We start from the raw sequence: 17,613 nt of genomic DNA on the forward strand, positions 1-17,613 counted from the left end.
AAAAGAGGGTTTATTTTCAAGCTTTTTAAAAGATAAAACAATGTAAAAAAGTCAGTATAAAAAAGCATGCACTTCTCTGTTCCTTTACTTTTATTGTCACAGGCTTAAGTGCAGTGTAAGCCTGCAGAAGCCCCATTTCTTTGTGTTGTGGTGTTGCATTACTCTAAAAACAATGGAGGGTGTTTTTTTCAGAGAGTACATTTCCCTAAAGTCTTATTCTGGCTTGGCAGCATAATGGAATGTGAAAATGAAGAATAGCTCTGGAACACTCTTAGAAACATGGTTGTCTTGGACTTACCCAGAATTTGTCTTTGCCTCGTCCTGGCTGTCTGTGTTAGCGGAGCGGGATGTACTGTGAAATACTGACAGGGAGACAAATATTTTGGAGTTGAATTTAGTTTAACTTTCAAAATACGGCCAAGTAGATCACTGCATACACAAGTTTTTACAAAACCACCCTTTTAAATAACCAAAAGGATTTAGTTGAACTTTTAACATTGCTATTTTTAGACCCAAATATATTCAGCCTTTGAGGTGGGGGCGAGGGTGCAGGTCCCTGTCAGCTGCATGTGCTGTCTGAACTTTCCTGGAGAGTCCCCCATATTCCCAAATAGCCCCCAAAGGATACCTGACATAATGCCACAGAGAGGTTGGCCCAGACACAGCAGAAGTGAGGAGGTTCATTAGTAGCATTTGGATGTTAACATGATACGACTGTCTGTGTATTGAATGCACTAGAGTGTAACGGGAGCTTTAGTGTCTCAAGATTTCTATGCACATGGGCCATTCTGCTCTCTTAATCTTCAGGCCTGACTGGAAGACTGTTAAGGAGCTTTCCGTGAGGCAGGAACCTGCTGTATTAATGCATAAGGGACACACTGACCATGGTCTGCACAATTCCCAGCCTCGTTTACATTAGCCCCCTGACTGGGTCCCTAGGTTTCCATGGCTGCATAAGGTTGAAACGGGCATTAGACAAATGCCCTCAAAGGAGCAGTGTTCTCTTGAGCAGTCACTTCACCCTCCATAAGCTGGCAGCTGGAGAGGCAACTTTAGACTGCAATATACCCTTGTCAGCAGTTTGGATTAGATCAGGAGCCCTGTGTCTCTCAGCCCCAGAGGCGGCAGCGGGAGAGAGCTCTGAGTAACTGCCTGGGCTGCCTCATTTGGGAGGAAGACCAGGTGAGAGGAAGAAAGGGCCTGATCTGCTCAAAGAACCAGTAGTCTACTGGGGGAGTCTCTCAGCAGAGCACCTCAGATCTGAGAGTGAGATGGAGTGATGTTTTAGAGCAGGGGTGTCAAACTCAATTGCACAGGGGGCCAAAACTCAAAACTCGCGGGCCGAACAGTATAACCATTTATTTAACAGACTAAATATTTATGTTTTTTAACCATTAATATGAACCAAAATACAGGATATCATTCCAAAATAAATACATTTCAACTTAAAATATTTTGCTCTTCATAAAAAAATATCCTGTCAATACAATACATTCAAAATCTGTACATGCTGGAATATTAAAAAATCTGAAAATATAAATAAAAAATTGAATTTAAAGCAAAAGTATAATCATAACAAATCATAACATTCCATTTTCTTGTCCTATTTAGTCAGAGCCTGATACTTGGAGTCTTTTCTTTGCAACAAGTTCGTTTATGTTTGGGGTTAGGTTCTGTGTTGTGAAGATTCTCAGGATCGATTGCAGGTGTTCATCAGTGAGGCGACTCCTGTGTGACGTTTTGTTAATTTTCATCACAGAGAACAGCTGCTCGCACAGATATGTGCTGCCAAACATGGACAGGATTCGAGCCGCATGTTGGCGGAGCTGCGGCATCGCTTCAGGAATGAAGCGAGTGAACTGTGCTGGCCCCGCAGTGTCGTACTTTGCCTTCAGTGTCCCGTTACATTGCAGTTCTATCAGCTCCATCTGCATTTCTACAGGTGCGGTTTCCACATCGACTGCAAATGGGTTGCGAAGCAGCTCGAAGTTACTTTTCTGTGCCTCAAAGTCACTGAAGCGCCGTGCGAACTCAGTGCGCAGCGCGCTGAGTTTTTCAGCAAAGGTGGCATTTGGGAAAACTGTGGCACTTTCTTGGTTCCGTATTACTTGGCAACAGGGAAAGTGAGACAGGTTGCATTGGTGCATTTGTGTCTCCCATAAGCGCAGCTTCACTTGAAATGCCTTCACTGCATCATGCATATCGGTTATTATGTGCTCCCGTCCCTGGAGTTGAAGGTTTAAAGCGCTAAGATGCGACGTTATGTCAGCCAGGAACGCCAACTCACATTTCCACTTTTCATCCCGCAGAACTGTGCAGTCTTTCCCCTTACTGTCCATGAACTGGCAGATTTCCTCTCGCAGCTCAAAGTGTCTTTTGAGAACTTTTCCCCGACTTAGCCACCGGACCTCCGTATGATATGGCATATCGCCAAACTCGCTATCTATTTCCCGCAGAAAAGACTGGAATTGGCGGTGATTTAAACCGTGGGCTCTGATAAAGTTGACGGTTTGTGTTACAGTGTTCATCACATGATCCATTTTTAGGACTTTAGCACTCAGCGATTCCTGGTGTATGATGCAGTGATACACTGTCAACTCACCGGCACAGTTCTCCTCCCGCATCTTTGAGCGCATCCTTCCCACCAGTCCATTTTTTTCACCACACATAGCAGGTGCGCCATCTGTTGTAAGTCCAACGAGTTTTTCCCACGGCAGTTTCATGTCGGTTACACTTTGAAATACATTTCCAAAGATGTCTTCTCCTTTCGTTGTCCCGTGCATCGATTTAATGTCCAGTATTTCCTCTGTTACGCACAAATTGGAATCCACACCACGGATAAATATCGCCAGCTGTGCAGTGTCAGTCACGTCAGTAGTTTCATCCACGGCAAGGGAGTATGCAACAAAATCTTTTGCTCTTTCAATCAACTGTGTTTTCAAATCAGTCGCCATCTCACAAACCCGATTAGCAACAGTGTTTCTGCTGAGGCTTACATTTGCAAACGCTCGCGTTTTATCTGGACAAAGGACGTCGCACACTTTCATCATACAATTCTTTACGAATTCCCCCTCGGTAAACGGTCGTCCTGATTTGGCGATCTCTTCGGCCACAATGAAACTTGCTTTCACAGCAGCTTCACTTTGTGATTTTGCTTTGGTGAAAAACGTCTGCTGGGATGTCAAATTCTTCTTCAACTCCTCTACCTTTTGTAGCTTCTGTCCTGCGCTCAGGTTTTTGAATTTGTTCTCATGTTTCGTCTCGTAGTGCCGTCTTAGGTTATACTCCTTCATTACAGCGATATTACTCCCGCAAAGGAGACACACTGGTTTACCTGCAATTTCAGTAAACATATACTCATTCTCCCACCGGCTTTGAAAGCCTCGGTTTTCAGAATCAATTTTTCTCTTGGCCATTGTTGGGGTCTAGCTTTGATTTGATATTAGCGTTGTATACATCAACAGACCGCGAACTTGAACCGCGGCTTGCCGTTGGCGGCAATTGCACTGCATCATGGGATTTGTAGTGTGTGTTATTGGGGCGTCATATCACAGGGCCATTAAAAACAGATATATAAAACGATTTCGCGGGCCGGATATAATTGTATGGCGGGCCGGATGTGGCCCGCGGGCCTTGAGTTTGACACATGTGTTTTAGAGGGTCTGGAGAGCCTTTAGTGACAATCCATGTTTGTTTTTCAAAGAAGTGTTTGGGTTTGTAGAACAGTAAAGCTCCCATTCTCTTAGGGATTCTCTGATTCCCCTCTCACACCAGGTTTACACCAGAGTAACTGAGAAGGCTACATAGACTCCTAGTTCTCCAGTCTGTACACTCTGTCTGTATAGACTGTACTGTGGGCCTGATCCAAAGCCCTGAAGTCAGTGGAAAGGCTGCCCTTGACCAGTGCTTAATTTGTAATGAAAGAGATGCTGGCTCAAGTAATTTTTTTTTTACTTTCATAACTAACGTGACAAGCCCAGAGGGGCCGGCGCTCTGAACTGCCAGGCCCGGAGGGGCCGAGGCTCAGCCCTGACAAGCCCTGGTGCAAATTAAGCAGTGCTCTTGACTCCAGGGGGCTTTGGGCCATGTGGCTAAGGATTCAGACTGGGACTCTAGAAACCTATGTTCAGTTCCCTGCTCTTCCAATAACATCTTATGTGACCGTTGAGCAAGTCACTTACTTTACATCTATGCTGCAATAAAAAATACACGGTACCAAGTCTCAGAACCCAGGTCAGCTGGCTCAGGCTACAGCGCTAAAAATAGAAGCATAGATGTTCTGGCTAGAACTGGAGCCCGGGCTTTGAGATCCTCCTTTCTTGCCAGATCTTACTGTCCAGATTCCAGCACAAGCTCAAACATCTACACTGCAATTTTATAGCCCCGCAGCTCGCGCCCCTCGAATGCAAGTCCGCTGACCCAGACCAGCTGGGGCTGTGCCACACGGCACACATTGTAGTGTAGATGTGCCCTTGTCTCTCTGTGCCTCAATTCCCCATCTGCAAAATGGGGAGGATAGCACTTCCCTACCTCACAGAAGTGTTGTGAGGTTAAATACATTAATAATTGTGATGCGCTCAGATCCTACAGGCTTAAGAGCATAAAAGCACCTTAGCTCAGAGGTCCTAAACTGCAATGGTCTTAGCTAATGAGCATTTCTCATTAAGATGGCACAGTTGCTGTTCACCTAAAGAACTCTGTACCAAGCTGTAAGACTGCATCTATTAAAGGTTCTTCATTTTTCTGATCCTTTCCAAAAAGTTCAGCGTAGCTGTTAAGAGTTCTGTTGCTGTCTTTGTTTTCCTTGCATTCAGAGAGAGTGTAAACCCTTTCTGTTTTGATGACCGTCCTGATCATGGTTATGAAAGATGTAGGGTCAACAAGCCTGGAGATTGGAGCCCTGTATTTGGTTCATGTGCACAGAGCAGATATTCAAGAGCCAGATCTCCTTGCTGTGCCTTAGCAACGTGTCTCAGCTCTGAGCTGGTGGGACTATCTTGAAGAGTGAGTTGATATTCAGATGCTTGTTAACAGGAATTGCCAGTTGTGGTAGTGGTTTTGCATTTTTGAGCCAACAAGTGTTTGTCACTTATGATTCAATGTTTTGATCTCCTTGCGTTGGTTTTTTTAGCCAGTCTTTTACAGCTTGGGAAACTCTTTAGGGTAATACTATGGTAAACCACTAGAGGGCACTATCTGATTGTATCTTTCCCAAACAGGGGCGTGTTAACCATACAGGCTTGAAATTAAATAAGGATGATCTCTTCACATCATTTCGAAAGAATCATTTTGCCCAAGATATGGTAAATCAGCCAAAGCGATTAAGGTATTTTATAATGAATATCAAAATGTGTTACCCTTGAAGAAGACTTCGCATATCAACATTTTTGTCCTTGCTGATTCTAAGGGTTTCACAAGAAACTGTATCATAGCCAGAAAAAAAACATCATTGTAATGACGAATGGTTTTTTTGCTGCTCTTTTGTAAGTGTACACAGGCCTTTTCCACGAAAAGACTGAGCGATGGGAAATATTCTTTGGGCTGCACTTCCCAGGAAGGATAGTGGGGTCCTGCCCTCATGAAACCCACAGTGTTTTCTCATTTGGAGGTGAAATCTTTAGCGAATTCAGTGGATTCCAACTTGCTGCCCATCCTACGTAGCGTAATTCATGGAAAGCCGAGTCCTTCTGGCACTGGAGTCAATGGCAAACCATCTGAAGATTCAGCAAGAGCAGGGACAGAATCGCTGTGGATGTATTTAAAAGACTTGAGCTAGCTCTCAGAGATGGTAAAAGAAAAAAGAAAATACTATCTGAATAGATCCAGCCCTTCCTATCCCCCATAGTCTAAGCACTTTGGGGCTCCCCCCACTCGTTGCCATTGTGGTTTTGGGGAGCTGCTGCAGAATCCTAGTTTGGGTCCATCTTTTTTTTCCCCTGTCACCCAAAACTGTCTCTCTCTTCCCCCCCCCCCCCCCCCTCATTGCAGGTAGAGAAATCTGTGGCTTTTTATTTTGTCTTTCCCTGGCTAACTTCTGAAATGGAGCTGTCAGACAGTGAGAGCTTGATACCTTCATGTCCTATCCCTTTAAAATTGTTCCCTGCTTGTCAGGGGGCAAAAATCCTTCCCTGCTGTGGGAATGATAAGGAGGACTTGCTGACTATGTGTAGTAGAGTCTCCCAGCGTTGTTCCATATGTCAAATCATCACCTAGTGTGATCAAGGACGGGCTGTAGCATTCAGTATGCAATCCTGCAATGGTTAGCATAAGGGGCATGTCCCCTAAGGATAAGGAGCAGCTACAGAGTTCAAACTTTTCAGCATCAGACCTGTAGTTAAAACATGTCACTGCCACAGCAGGCAGACAGTGTGGGTACTGTCAGAAAAGTGCCCATGGCAGAATGGTATCTTCTTTCTTAACTCCGTTCCCAGTATGTAATCAGAGACACTATACTCAACTAAGTTTTTGCTAGTTCTGCCAGCACTGGTTCCATAGGAGAATACGCTGGATTCTATTCTGGTTTAGAATTCTTAGCCAAGGGCCAGTTGTAGAAATGTTACTATTCATAGAATCATAGAACTGGAAGGGACCACGAGAGGTCATCTAGTCCAGTCCCCTGCACCCATGGCAGGACTAAGTATTATCTAGACTATTCCTGACAGGTATTTGTCTAACCTGCTTTTAAAAATCTCCAATGACGGAGACTCCACAACCTCGCTAGGCAATTTATTCCAGTGCTTTAACCACCCTGATAGTTAAGAAGTTTTTCCTAATGTCCAACCTAAACCTCCCTTGCTCCAATTTAAGCCCATGGCTTCTTGTCCTATCCTCAGAGGCTAAGAAAAACAATTTTTCTTCCTCCTCCTTCTAACAACCTTTTACATACTTGAAAACTGTTATCATGTCCACTCTTGGTCTTCTCTTTTCCAGATTAAACAAACCCATTTTTTTCAATTTTCCCTCACAGGTCATGTTTTCTAGACCTTTAATCATTTTTTGTTGCTCTTCTCTGGACTCTCTCCAATTTGTCCACATCCTGCCTGAAATGTGGTGCCCAGAAATGGCCACAATACTCATCCTTTGTAATTTGACCTAGTTTCCATTTTTTGTAGGACTCTCTTTTGATTTTTAGATGATTGAAAATCTCCTGGTTAAGCCAGGGTGGTCTCTTGCCATACTTCCTATCCTTTCTATGCAGTGGGTAGTTTGTTCTTGTGCCCTTAATAATGTCTCTTTGAAAAACTGCCAACTGTCTTCTATTGTTTTCCCCCTTGGACTTGCTTCCCATGGGTTCTTACCTACCAAATCCCGGAGTTTCCTAAACTCTGCCTTCTTGAAATCCATTGTCTTTATTGTGCTGTTCTCCCTTCTACCATTCCTTAGAATCATGAACTCTTATCATTTCGTGATCACTTTCATCCAAGCTGCCTTCCACTTTCAAATTCTCAACCAGTTCCTCCCTATTTGTCAAAATCAAGTCTAGAACAGCCTCTCCCCTAGTAGCTATCTCCACCTTCTGAAATAAAAAAATTGTCTCCAATACATTCCAAGAACTTGTTGGATAATCTATGCCCTGCTGTGTTATTTTCCCAACAGATGTTGGCTAGTTGAAGTCCCCCATCACCACCAAGTTCTGTGCTTTGGATGATTTTACTAGCTGATTAGGAGAAAAAGCTGGCGTTGTTGGAAACAGAACCCCTGGTGGCGTGCATGGCATAAGAACCAGAAAGAACAGAATAAAAAGAACCTAGCTTGACTTTCAGGTCCCAAACTGAGGTTGCAGGTCTGGAAGTTAGATAAACCATCTTTATACTTGTAAACTCAGCAAATTTGACCTGGAATTGCTGAGATGCAAGCATGGAACCCCACGATGCTGCTTTTGTAGTCGCCTCTCTGAATAGAACCACACTGTGATGCATTATACAAACCCCATGTTGGGCCTGAAGGGATTACAAGGCAATACTGGGCCCAGGTAGCCCTGCCTCCGCCCCACCCCCCGGTGCCTGCTGAGCATGCTCTGACTGGAACAGTGGGTTAGAAGGAGTTCAGAGGCCAAGGCAAAGAGTGGTGGAGGGGCAGTAGGAGAGATGAATCCTTTTCCGGGAAGCTAGACAGACAGTTGAACCCGAGAAGAGGACCCACAGTGCAGGTAGGGCCTGTAACCACCACCCTCCCCCTTTGAGAACCAGCAGGTCCTGCCAGGTCCCTGCTCACTTGGACTTTTATTGAGCGATTGACTGTTTGGACTATAGGGGCCACATCCCAAACGAAGGAATATATAGGTCGGAAGTAGCCCAGGGGAGTGGACTTACATTCTTTGCAAAAAGGACCCTGCCAATGTGGCTTCCCACAGGGAGAGCCTGGATCCCCAAACCACAGCTCCGTGAGGGCTGAAGCCCAGATGCAAGTGGAGGTCAGAAGATCCCTGGCTTAGGGTCAGGAACCAGGCACCTCTACTGCCCTGATGGAAAGGCAAGGGATTGGGAGGGGCAGAAGGGGGGGGGGGGGGGGGGGGGGTGTCAGGTGCATTAACCATTAGGCTGCCCACCCCTGCAAGCACCCTATCGCTCACACTTTAAAGAAGCTGGCTATTTACTTTAAATAAACTCAGAGCATCAAGAATATAATACGGCAAAGTGACAGTTGAAACTGCATTACAGGACATGTTTTGGTGGGAGTTTACAGTTAAATTTGCTTTTCCAGTGCCAAAAGGCCAAAGTCAGAAAGTCATTTGCCATGTGGAAAGTGTTACTTGTGTTTAAACCAAGTGACAAAAATAAAAAAAAAATAAAAGCCCAGGACAATTTGTTTAAGCTACTTAAAATAAACACCATTCAGGTTAGGGGCTAATGATTGACAAAGTCTAGGCAGTTGAATAAAGTCCATGTCGTCTCACAGTAGCTAAGAAATCCACAAAGCATTGAGGCCAAGTCTTCAAACGGCTCTTTTGCACACGCCTGACTCACATGCATTCCTGGCTGTGAGGCGTTGCCTGGGCGCATTGATTGGCATGCAGGCTAGCAAAGCATGACTTGAGGCCAGATCCTCCTTCCACTGAAGCCAGTGGCGGAACTCTCATTAGCATTAGAGTGACAAGATCAGCCGTTTAAAGACTTTGCATTAAAATGTCAGTATCTTAAACAGAATAAAGGACAGAAATGTCCAAAAGTACTACAAGTAGAGTTTATATCAGCATTTGTGATTCCTGAGGCTTATGAATCTTAAGACATACGAGAGCACCGAGACTGAAATCCAATGAGCTATACTTGCTTTCCTTTCTAAATGAGGTTCATGTATAGATTAATAAATTCTAAGGCCAGAAGAGACAAATCTGACCACCTAATTTGACCTCCTGTGTAACCCAGACCATAGATCTTCCCCATGTATATAAATACATTCTATTCATATGTTCAGGAAGGAAGGTAAAATGGTCTGGCCTTGATTTTCCAGAAATCACAAAGCCCCTCTGCAACTGTGTCCAGTTTGCACATTTGGGCAGTGATTCTGAAAGGTACCTACCCACGGGCCTAACTTTGAGCATGAGAGCATGGAACTCGCAAAATTTTCCCAAAGGGGGTGAAGTTGCTGTGACCTGGCACATGGCAGAGACAGCACCTGTTCCTGGAAATCAATATAAAAGCCATAAATTATTTTTCTCATCCTTTTCTTACAAGAAGATGTGTAAATGGGCTTCCTTGCAGCACTGACGATCAGCATTAACTTCACACTAGAGTCCCATGGGTTTGGAAAGAGATGATGCTCTGTCCTTGGCCAACCTAAACTCAGTAGAGCACCCACAGAGAAGCTCCACAGGGCCTGGGGTAAGAGGGCCTGGTGCTGTGGAATTCTACCCTCCTCATCCATGAGAATAATCATCCCCTCCATCTCCTGAGGTAGAGAGGACAATAAGGTCCTAGTAAGAATGAGGATTAAAGTGTTGGCTTTGATTTCAGAGTATAGAATTGCTGCTACAGCATTTCAAACATTATTTTTCCACAGTTCCCAGTTACTCTCTCAAAAACTATTTGAGCTATTTCTGAGAACATAAACTTCCAGGGTTTGTTGGTGGTTGTTTTGTTTTATTTTGTTTTGTTTGTTTTAGGAGCTCTCTATCATACATTTAGGGGAAGATGGCTACATTGTGTAACAGCAAAAACGTGTGGAATCTGTAGTTCAGGGAGACACCCCGGGGGGAATATGGGTGGGAAGCTCAATTAACTGTACAAAGTTAAAACAGCAATAATATAACACCTGCCCCTGACAACTTTATTATCTTCAGAAACTGTAGCCAGGTGTTTTTTTCTTTTTGCAACTTACTTGCTCAGAAAATTTCTGTTCCCTGGGAATATTATTTTTTCACACTGTATGGAATGCAGTGCCTGTTATTGAAAAAGAATCTACCTCAGACTGCTGCTATCCGAAATGGGGAAGCAGAACTTCCAACCCCAAACCTTCAATAATAATGAGCCAGACCCCCAAAATCATATTTTAAAAATAATACAATTTGGCTTCTTTTTTAAATTTGCCTTCTGGTTTTGGGGGCGTTGGAGTTTTTCTCCACAACCCTGAGGTCTAGAAACTTCCTTTTAAAAAAAAAAATGAAAGCTGTGATTCTCACATAATCACCTGACTCCAGGATTGGGGACTTTAAGAAAAACACCAAATATCATAGAATCGTAGGACTGGAAGAGACCTCGAGATGTCTCTAGTCCAGTACCCTGCACTCAAGGCAGGACAAAGTATTACCTAGACCCAGGGCCGGTTCCAGGCACCAGCAAACGAAGCAGGTGCTTGGGGCGGCCAAGGGGAAGGGGCAGCACATCGGGGTCTTCGGCGGCAATTCGGCGGCCGGTCCCTCAGTCCCTCTCAGAGCGAAGGACCCGCCGCCAAATTGCTACCGAGTAATGAAGAGGCGCAGTTGAGGTGCCGCCGATCGCAGCTTTTTTTTTTTTTTCTTCTTCGCCGCTTGGAGTGGCAAAAAAGCCTGAGCTGGCCCTGGCTAGACCGGGGTCAGCAACCTTTCAGAAGTGGTGTGCCAAGTCTTCATTTATTCACTGTAATTTAAGGTTTCGCGTGCCAGTAATACATTTTACATTTAGAAGGGCCGGCGGACAGAACCCCAGACCGGCAGCGGGCTGAGTGGGGGCCGGCAGCCGGGACCCCGGGCTGAGCCGCTCAGCCCGCTGCCGGTCTGGGGTTCCGTCCGCCAGCCAGCCCCTGCCAGCTGGGGTTCCCACCACCGGCCCCGCTCAACCCACTGCCAGCCCAGGGTTCCGTCCATCGTGGCTGGGACCCTGGCTGGCAGGGGGCCAGCAGATGGAACCCCAGGCCAACAGCAGAGTGCCACTGAAAATCAACTTGTGTGCTGCCTTTGGCACGCGTGCAATAGGTTGCCGATCCCTGACCTAGACCATCCCTGAAAAGTGTTTGTCCAACCTGCTCTTAAAAATCTCCAATGACAGAGATTCCACGACCTCAATAGGCAATTTATTCCAGTGCTTAACCACCCTGACAGGAAGTTTTTCCTAATGTCCAACCTAAACCTCCCTTGCTGCAATTTAAGCCTGTTGCGTCTTGTCCTATCCTCAGAGATTAAGAAAAACAATTTTTCTTCCTCCTTCTCGTAACAACTTTTTACATACTTGAAAACTGTTAACATGTTCCCTCTCAGTCTTCTCTTTTCCAGGCAACATAAAACCAGTGTTTCATAGGTCATGTCTTCTAGACCTTTAATCATTTTTGTTGCTCTTCTCTGGACTCTCTCCAATTTGTCCACATCCTTCCTGAAATGTGGTGCCCAGAACTGGACACAATGTCCCAGTTGGGGTCTAATCAGTGCAGAATAGAACAGAAGAATTACTTCTCGTGTCTTGCTTACAACACCCCTGCTAATACATCCCAGAAGGATGTTTGCTTTTTTTTTTGCAACAGCATTACACTGTTGACTCATATTTAGCTTGTGATCCACTATGACCCCCAGATCCCTTTCTGCAGTACTCCTTCCTAGGCAGCAATTTCCCATTTTGTATGTGTGCAACTGATTGTTCCTTCCTAAATGGAGTACTTTGCATTTGTCCTTATTTAATTTCATCCTATTTACTTCAGACCATTTCTCCAGTTTGTCCAGATCATTTTGAATTGTAATCCTATCCTCCAAAGCACTTTTAGCCCCTTCCGGCATGGTATTGTCCACCAACTTTATAAGTGTACTCTCTATATTATTATCTAAATCATTGATGAAGATATTGAACAGAACCAGAATCAGACCTGATCCCTGCAGGACTTCACTTGATATGCTCTTCCAGCTTGACTGTGAACCACTGATAAATGCTCTCTGTGAACTGTTTTCCAACCAGTTATGAACCCACCTTATAGTAGCTCCATCTAGGTTGTACAGTAGAACTTCAGAGTTACGAACAACTCAGGAATGGAGGTTGTTCGTAACTCTGAAATGTTCATAACTCTGAACAAAATGTTATGCTTGTTCTTTCAAAAGTTTACAACTGAATATTGACTTAATACAGCTTTGAAACTTTACTGTGCAGAAGAAAAATGCTGCTTTTAACTATCTCTTAATTTAAATGAAACAAGCACAGAAACTGTTTCCTTACCTTGTCAAATCTTTTTTGAATTTTCTTTATTTTTTTTTTAGTAGTTTACATTTGACACAGTATTGTACTGTATTTGCTTTTTTTCTCTTTCTCTCTGCTGCTGCCTGATTGCATACCTCTGGTTCCAAATGAGGTGATTGGTTGACTGGTCAGTTTGTAATTCTGGTGTTCATAACTCTGAGCTTTTATTGTATTTCCCTAGTTTATCACAAGACTTGGAGCAAAATTATGAGAGATGGTCTCCAGTGTCCCACTTAGATGAGTTTTTCTGAAGTCTGTTACACGTGTGTGTGTGTGTGTGTGTGTGTACATGCATACATACAGTGTGCTAAATGTTTCAAGTTTTTTTTAGAATAAAGGGGAATGTAGCTATGCTTCTAATTTGCATGGTCACTTGCTACGTTTTGTGTGCAAATTGAAGAATTGTCTAGATGTATGGCCAATACTGGTCTTGTGTACGTGCATACTACCTGCATTATTGCAAGAGGGAATGTTGGCTAGGCAATTGCAGAGTTATTCCCTACTCTTTTTGAAAAGTCCACTGGAGCTGTAACTGTCCCTTGAGCAGTGAGTAGAGATGGCATCCTTAGAATAGACTGTTCAAAGTGAGATCCTTTCTAACAGTAAGTATACGATCATACTGCTGTGTGTTGCCTGGGAGCCCAGTTCTGGGGTGTGGCTGGATCCTAAGGATAGTGGGCTGGGTACTGGGGCGGGGGGAGGAGAAGGGAAGAGTGATATCAGCAGAGCTCTGCTGATACTATGTTAAATCCTAACCGCTGAGAAGTATTTTTGTGATTTTGTGCAGCAATTCAGAATACTGGCGTCAGTGTTGGAAATTGCTTGCAAAGAGTCAGAATGCAAACTCAGCTGAGAGGAACGGACTCCCATGAACTTAAAGAGTTAATGTAATTCTGTTTACAGACTCCAGAATATAATACAATGCATGCTCTGGCAAGTCATAAAATATTTTCTGTTTTCCCTCTGCCAATCCTATGGAGCCAGAATCTTCATCGGACTTGATAAATAGTGTTTATACATTTCCCTTTAGACCACTAAAGCTGTCTTGAAGCTTGTGTGACCCTCGAGCCTATTCTTCTTCAGACTTAACTAGTTCTTGGGGCCTGTTGATTGAGAAAGATTCACAGCAAGGGTACAGGACTTGTGGGTTTGTTCTGAGGCTTTGCTGTGGGCTCTCTGACCATTCCGTGGCAGAAGTAGCAATGATTTAACACGAAGGAAAAACACTGTGCCCAAGAACAGCAAGATTAGGAATTAGGAGTTTGCGCTGCAGTGTTAAGTACGATCTCCAAGGGAAGTCTTGCCCTGAAATGAAGTGCGTTGGGAAGACATGCTGTAAAAGCTGAAGGACAGGGCTGGCCTTACCATGAGGCGAACTGAGGCCTTACCATGATCTCAGTTTGAATTGTTTTTCCAAGGTAGTGGTGTACATTTCTTGTGTGGTGACTCTTCTTAGATGCTCCTGGAGTCATAGGCGCCAACTTTCTCCAGTGCCAGTGGTACCCGCCCCCGCCCCCCCGCCCCTACTCCACCCCATCCCCTGGCCCCGCCCCCATTGCACCCCCACCGTCCCTGCCCTAACTCCACCCCCTCAATCCCCTATTGGATCCCTTCCCCAAATCCCCGCCCCGGCCCTGCCTCTTCCCCCAGCGCGCCGCGTCCCCCCTCCTCCCTGTCCCGCGAATCAGCTATTTCGCGGCGCAAGCGCTGGAGGGAGGGGGGAGAAGCAGGACGCGGTGGCACGGTTGCGGAGGAGGCGGAGGCGAGCTGGAGCAGGGGGGCGGGGCGGGGCCAAGGGGAGCTGCCGGTGGGTGCTGAGCATTTTTTTCCGTGGGTACTCCAGCCCTGGAGCACCCCCGGAGTCGGTGCCTATGCCTGGAGCACAGCATCAGACTCAGCCATCAGCTCCACAATTTTAAGAAAGTTTCCATTGTTTGCCACATACAGCTGATCTGAAATGCCACGCAGTGCTAGGTTTTTGGTAGCAAGCATTCTCACAATGGCAATGAGCCTTTTCAGAACATTTTGCCAGGAAAGAGACTGATGCAATCTTCTCTTGATGCTGATCATCTATGGTGGCCTTTAACCTTAATCTCATCTCAAGCTCTTTCCACCTATGGGAATGCTCTCTGGTGATTTGGCTGCCTTCTCATGTCATGCCAGATTTCTAGCCAGATTTTTTTCCAGTCCTTTGTTCCTGTAGAGCCCAATGTGGCTAGAATATTAGACTGGAAGAGTTTGCAACAAAAACAGTATGCAGCATTCTGGGTTTTTGAGTACATAAGCCATTGGAGATTTCACACCAGTAATGTGTTGGATGGAAACTTCTATTTTCATTGTCTTTGGGGAACATGAAGTTTTTCTCTTGCTGGGGCCCATTCAGTACAAGGAGGTCCCTCAGGCTACTGCTCAAGTGGGTCCACAGTCCTGGATCATCTAGACTTAAGGAACTAAACTCAGCAGCAACTGTTTCTTGTGCCTCCACCACACTCTTCTCTGATCTACACTTTTCTTCAGGAATGTGCCTGGTTACATTCATTTGAGATGGAGATATGGATGCTGCAGTAGCTGCCAGGTCACCTGCTCTCTGACTAACTGGAAGATCAGGCATCTCCTCACCACTCACATCCTCGCTGGGGGCCGGAAGACTGACCATGAACATTTGTGTCTCTGTATCTCAGGAGAGCTCCTTCCTGCTTAGATAGAAAAGCTTCCTTTGCTTGCTTTCTTTTTCTGAATGCTGCCCCAGAGGGGCGTTTTCTTCTTTCACTCATGACTGCTGTTCTGTGCCACCAATAGTGGCTCTCACCACTCAATTAAAGGGGACAAATAAGCAGGCTGGTAGCAGGGCCTGAGTGAGGCAAGATATCAGTGTCTTAAGGGCCTAACTGGCTCCTACTACTTCAGTTGACTGCCTGTATTCCTCAAGTGGGTTCAGGGAAGCAGCCGGAAACAGGAAGCTCCCCGAGAAGCTGGTGTTAATCAGTCCAGGCTCCTGGGGTGCTAGAGAGGTACATAAGAGGCGGCTCCTCCTCTCCCTGCAGAGGAGAGGGAGAGGGATAGCTCAGTGGTTTGAGCACTGGCCTGCTAAACCCAGGGTTGTGAGTTCAATCCTTGAGGGGGCCATTTAGGGATCTGGGGCAAAAAAATAGTTGGGGATTGGTCCTGCTTTCAGTAGGGGGTTGGACTAGATGACTTCCAACCCTGATGTTCTATGAGTCTATGAACTCCTGCTGCTTTCTGTTCTTCCCTCTCACCTTTTCTCCTGCCTGCCTGTTATGTCTCTTGTGCCCTCCTTCCTCCAGCACAGCACTCCACCATCTCTGTGCATCTAGAGCAGAGAGAATATATATGCAGCAACAGCAGACACAATTTTCTATACTCTGGGTCCTAGAGGTGTCCCCCACCCCCCACAGTATGGCACCTGAGGCGGCCGCCTCAGTTCGCCTCATGGTAAGGCCAGCCTTCCGCCATGGGGTTCCAGTCCAGGACTGGGACTCCTAGGTGCAACTGCATTACCAATAACAAATAATAATAGGAGTAGGTTGTTATCCTGTTGTTTTACAGTTATGAAAACAAAGGCAGAGAGGCTGATTGGTGTGGGTAAGAACACAGAAGAAGTCAGTGCCAACTTTCCCCAGCGCCTTTGGGTGCTCGCGCCCCTCCGCCCCTGGCCCTGCCCCAACTCCACCCTTTCCCCACCCCCATTCCAACCCCTTTCCCAAATCCCCGCCCTGGCCCCGCCTCTTCCCGAGCACGACGCATTCCCTTTCCTCCCCCTCCCAGTGCTTGCCACGCGAAACAGCTGTTTTGCAACGCAAGTGCTGGAAACTAGGGGGAGAAAAGCAGGCATGCATCATGCTCAGGGGAGGAGGCAGAGGTGAGCTGGGGTGGGGGGGCAGGGTGGGGAGCTGCTGGTGGGTGTTAAGCATCCACCAGTTTTTCCCCGTGTGTGCTCCAGCCCCGGAACACCCATGGAGTCGGCGCCTGCGAGTGGCATAGCTGGGATTAGAACTCAAGACTTCATTGCTCTCAGAACTGTATTCAGACCACTAGGAGCTCCCAGCTGTAACCAAAGAATGAATTCTTAGTTTCATGGAGAGCATCTGTCCCTGACTGCAATATTCTCTTCTGAAAAAGACAGTGGAAGCATGTTAATAAAAATCTCAACATGCCAGTTTTTTGGCTCTTTGTGGTATTTTGCTGGCAGATGAGAGTGTACAGATGTGTTACTAGGTGGAGCAAGTGACTGTTCTGGCAGCCTTTGTTTTTATGACTACCCGTACAGGACTTTCTTCAGAAATGAAATAAGCTTTAGATCAGGTTAACAAGTCAAATGAAAAACACAGCTTCAGCTGTAAGCAATAGATTTCAAGAGCTAGAAGCAAATTATATCCAGCCCGTCTAGCAATAAGTAGAAGTAAAACATCTTATTGATGGATCCCTCATTTATATTTGCACAACAGCCAAACACAGAACACAGTGATTGCTAGATATACATTTGAGTCATATGGCCACACTGTTCCTGCGTTTTAGGAAATCATTCTGAAGCCAGCCCTTTGGCATGCCACAGTTGTGATATTTGAGAAGATTTCTGCTTTCATGGGAAACAAACTACTAGGGGTGTTTCTTCTGTAAGAAACAGAGCTGGGTGGCATTTTTCAGCCCTAATTCTTTTTTCACTGGAAAATACAGATTATGGTCAACCGAAACATTCATTTAAATAAATTAACTTAATGGAGATATCCTATCTCCTAGAACTGGAAGAGACCTTGAAAGGTCATCGAGTCCAGCCCCCTGCCTTTACTAGCAGGATCAAGTACTGATTTTTGCCCCAGATCCCTAAGTGGCCCCCTCAAGGATTGAACTCACAACCCTGGGTTTAGCAGGCCAATGCTCAAACCACTGAGCTATCCCTTCCTCCTCTGTGTTTGTGAATTTGTGTTTGATTTTGGTGAATTGTTTCAGTGAAAAAGAAAAA

The 17,613-nt window shown here is 45.5% G+C and overlaps 1 protein-coding gene across 1 annotated transcript; it reads right to left on the minus strand.

Moving 5' to 3' along the window:
• Positions 1-1,334: 1,334 nt before the first annotated feature.
• Positions 1,335-3,652, minus strand: LOC117886226 (general transcription factor II-I repeat domain-containing protein 2A-like). The gene has a single exon (XM_034787893.1). The coding sequence runs from the start codon at positions 3,414-3,416 to the stop codon at positions 1,608-1,610; it is 1,809 nt and encodes a 602-aa protein (XP_034643784.1). The 5' UTR covers positions 3,417-3,652; the 3' UTR covers positions 1,335-1,607.
• Positions 3,653-17,613: the final 13,961 nt, after the last annotated feature.

The sequence above is a fragment of the Trachemys scripta genome, chromosome 12, assembly GCF_013100865.1.
Source record: "Trachemys scripta elegans isolate TJP31775 chromosome 12, CAS_Tse_1.0, whole genome shotgun sequence".
Lineage (NCBI taxonomy): Eukaryota > Metazoa > Chordata > Testudines > Emydidae > Trachemys > Trachemys scripta.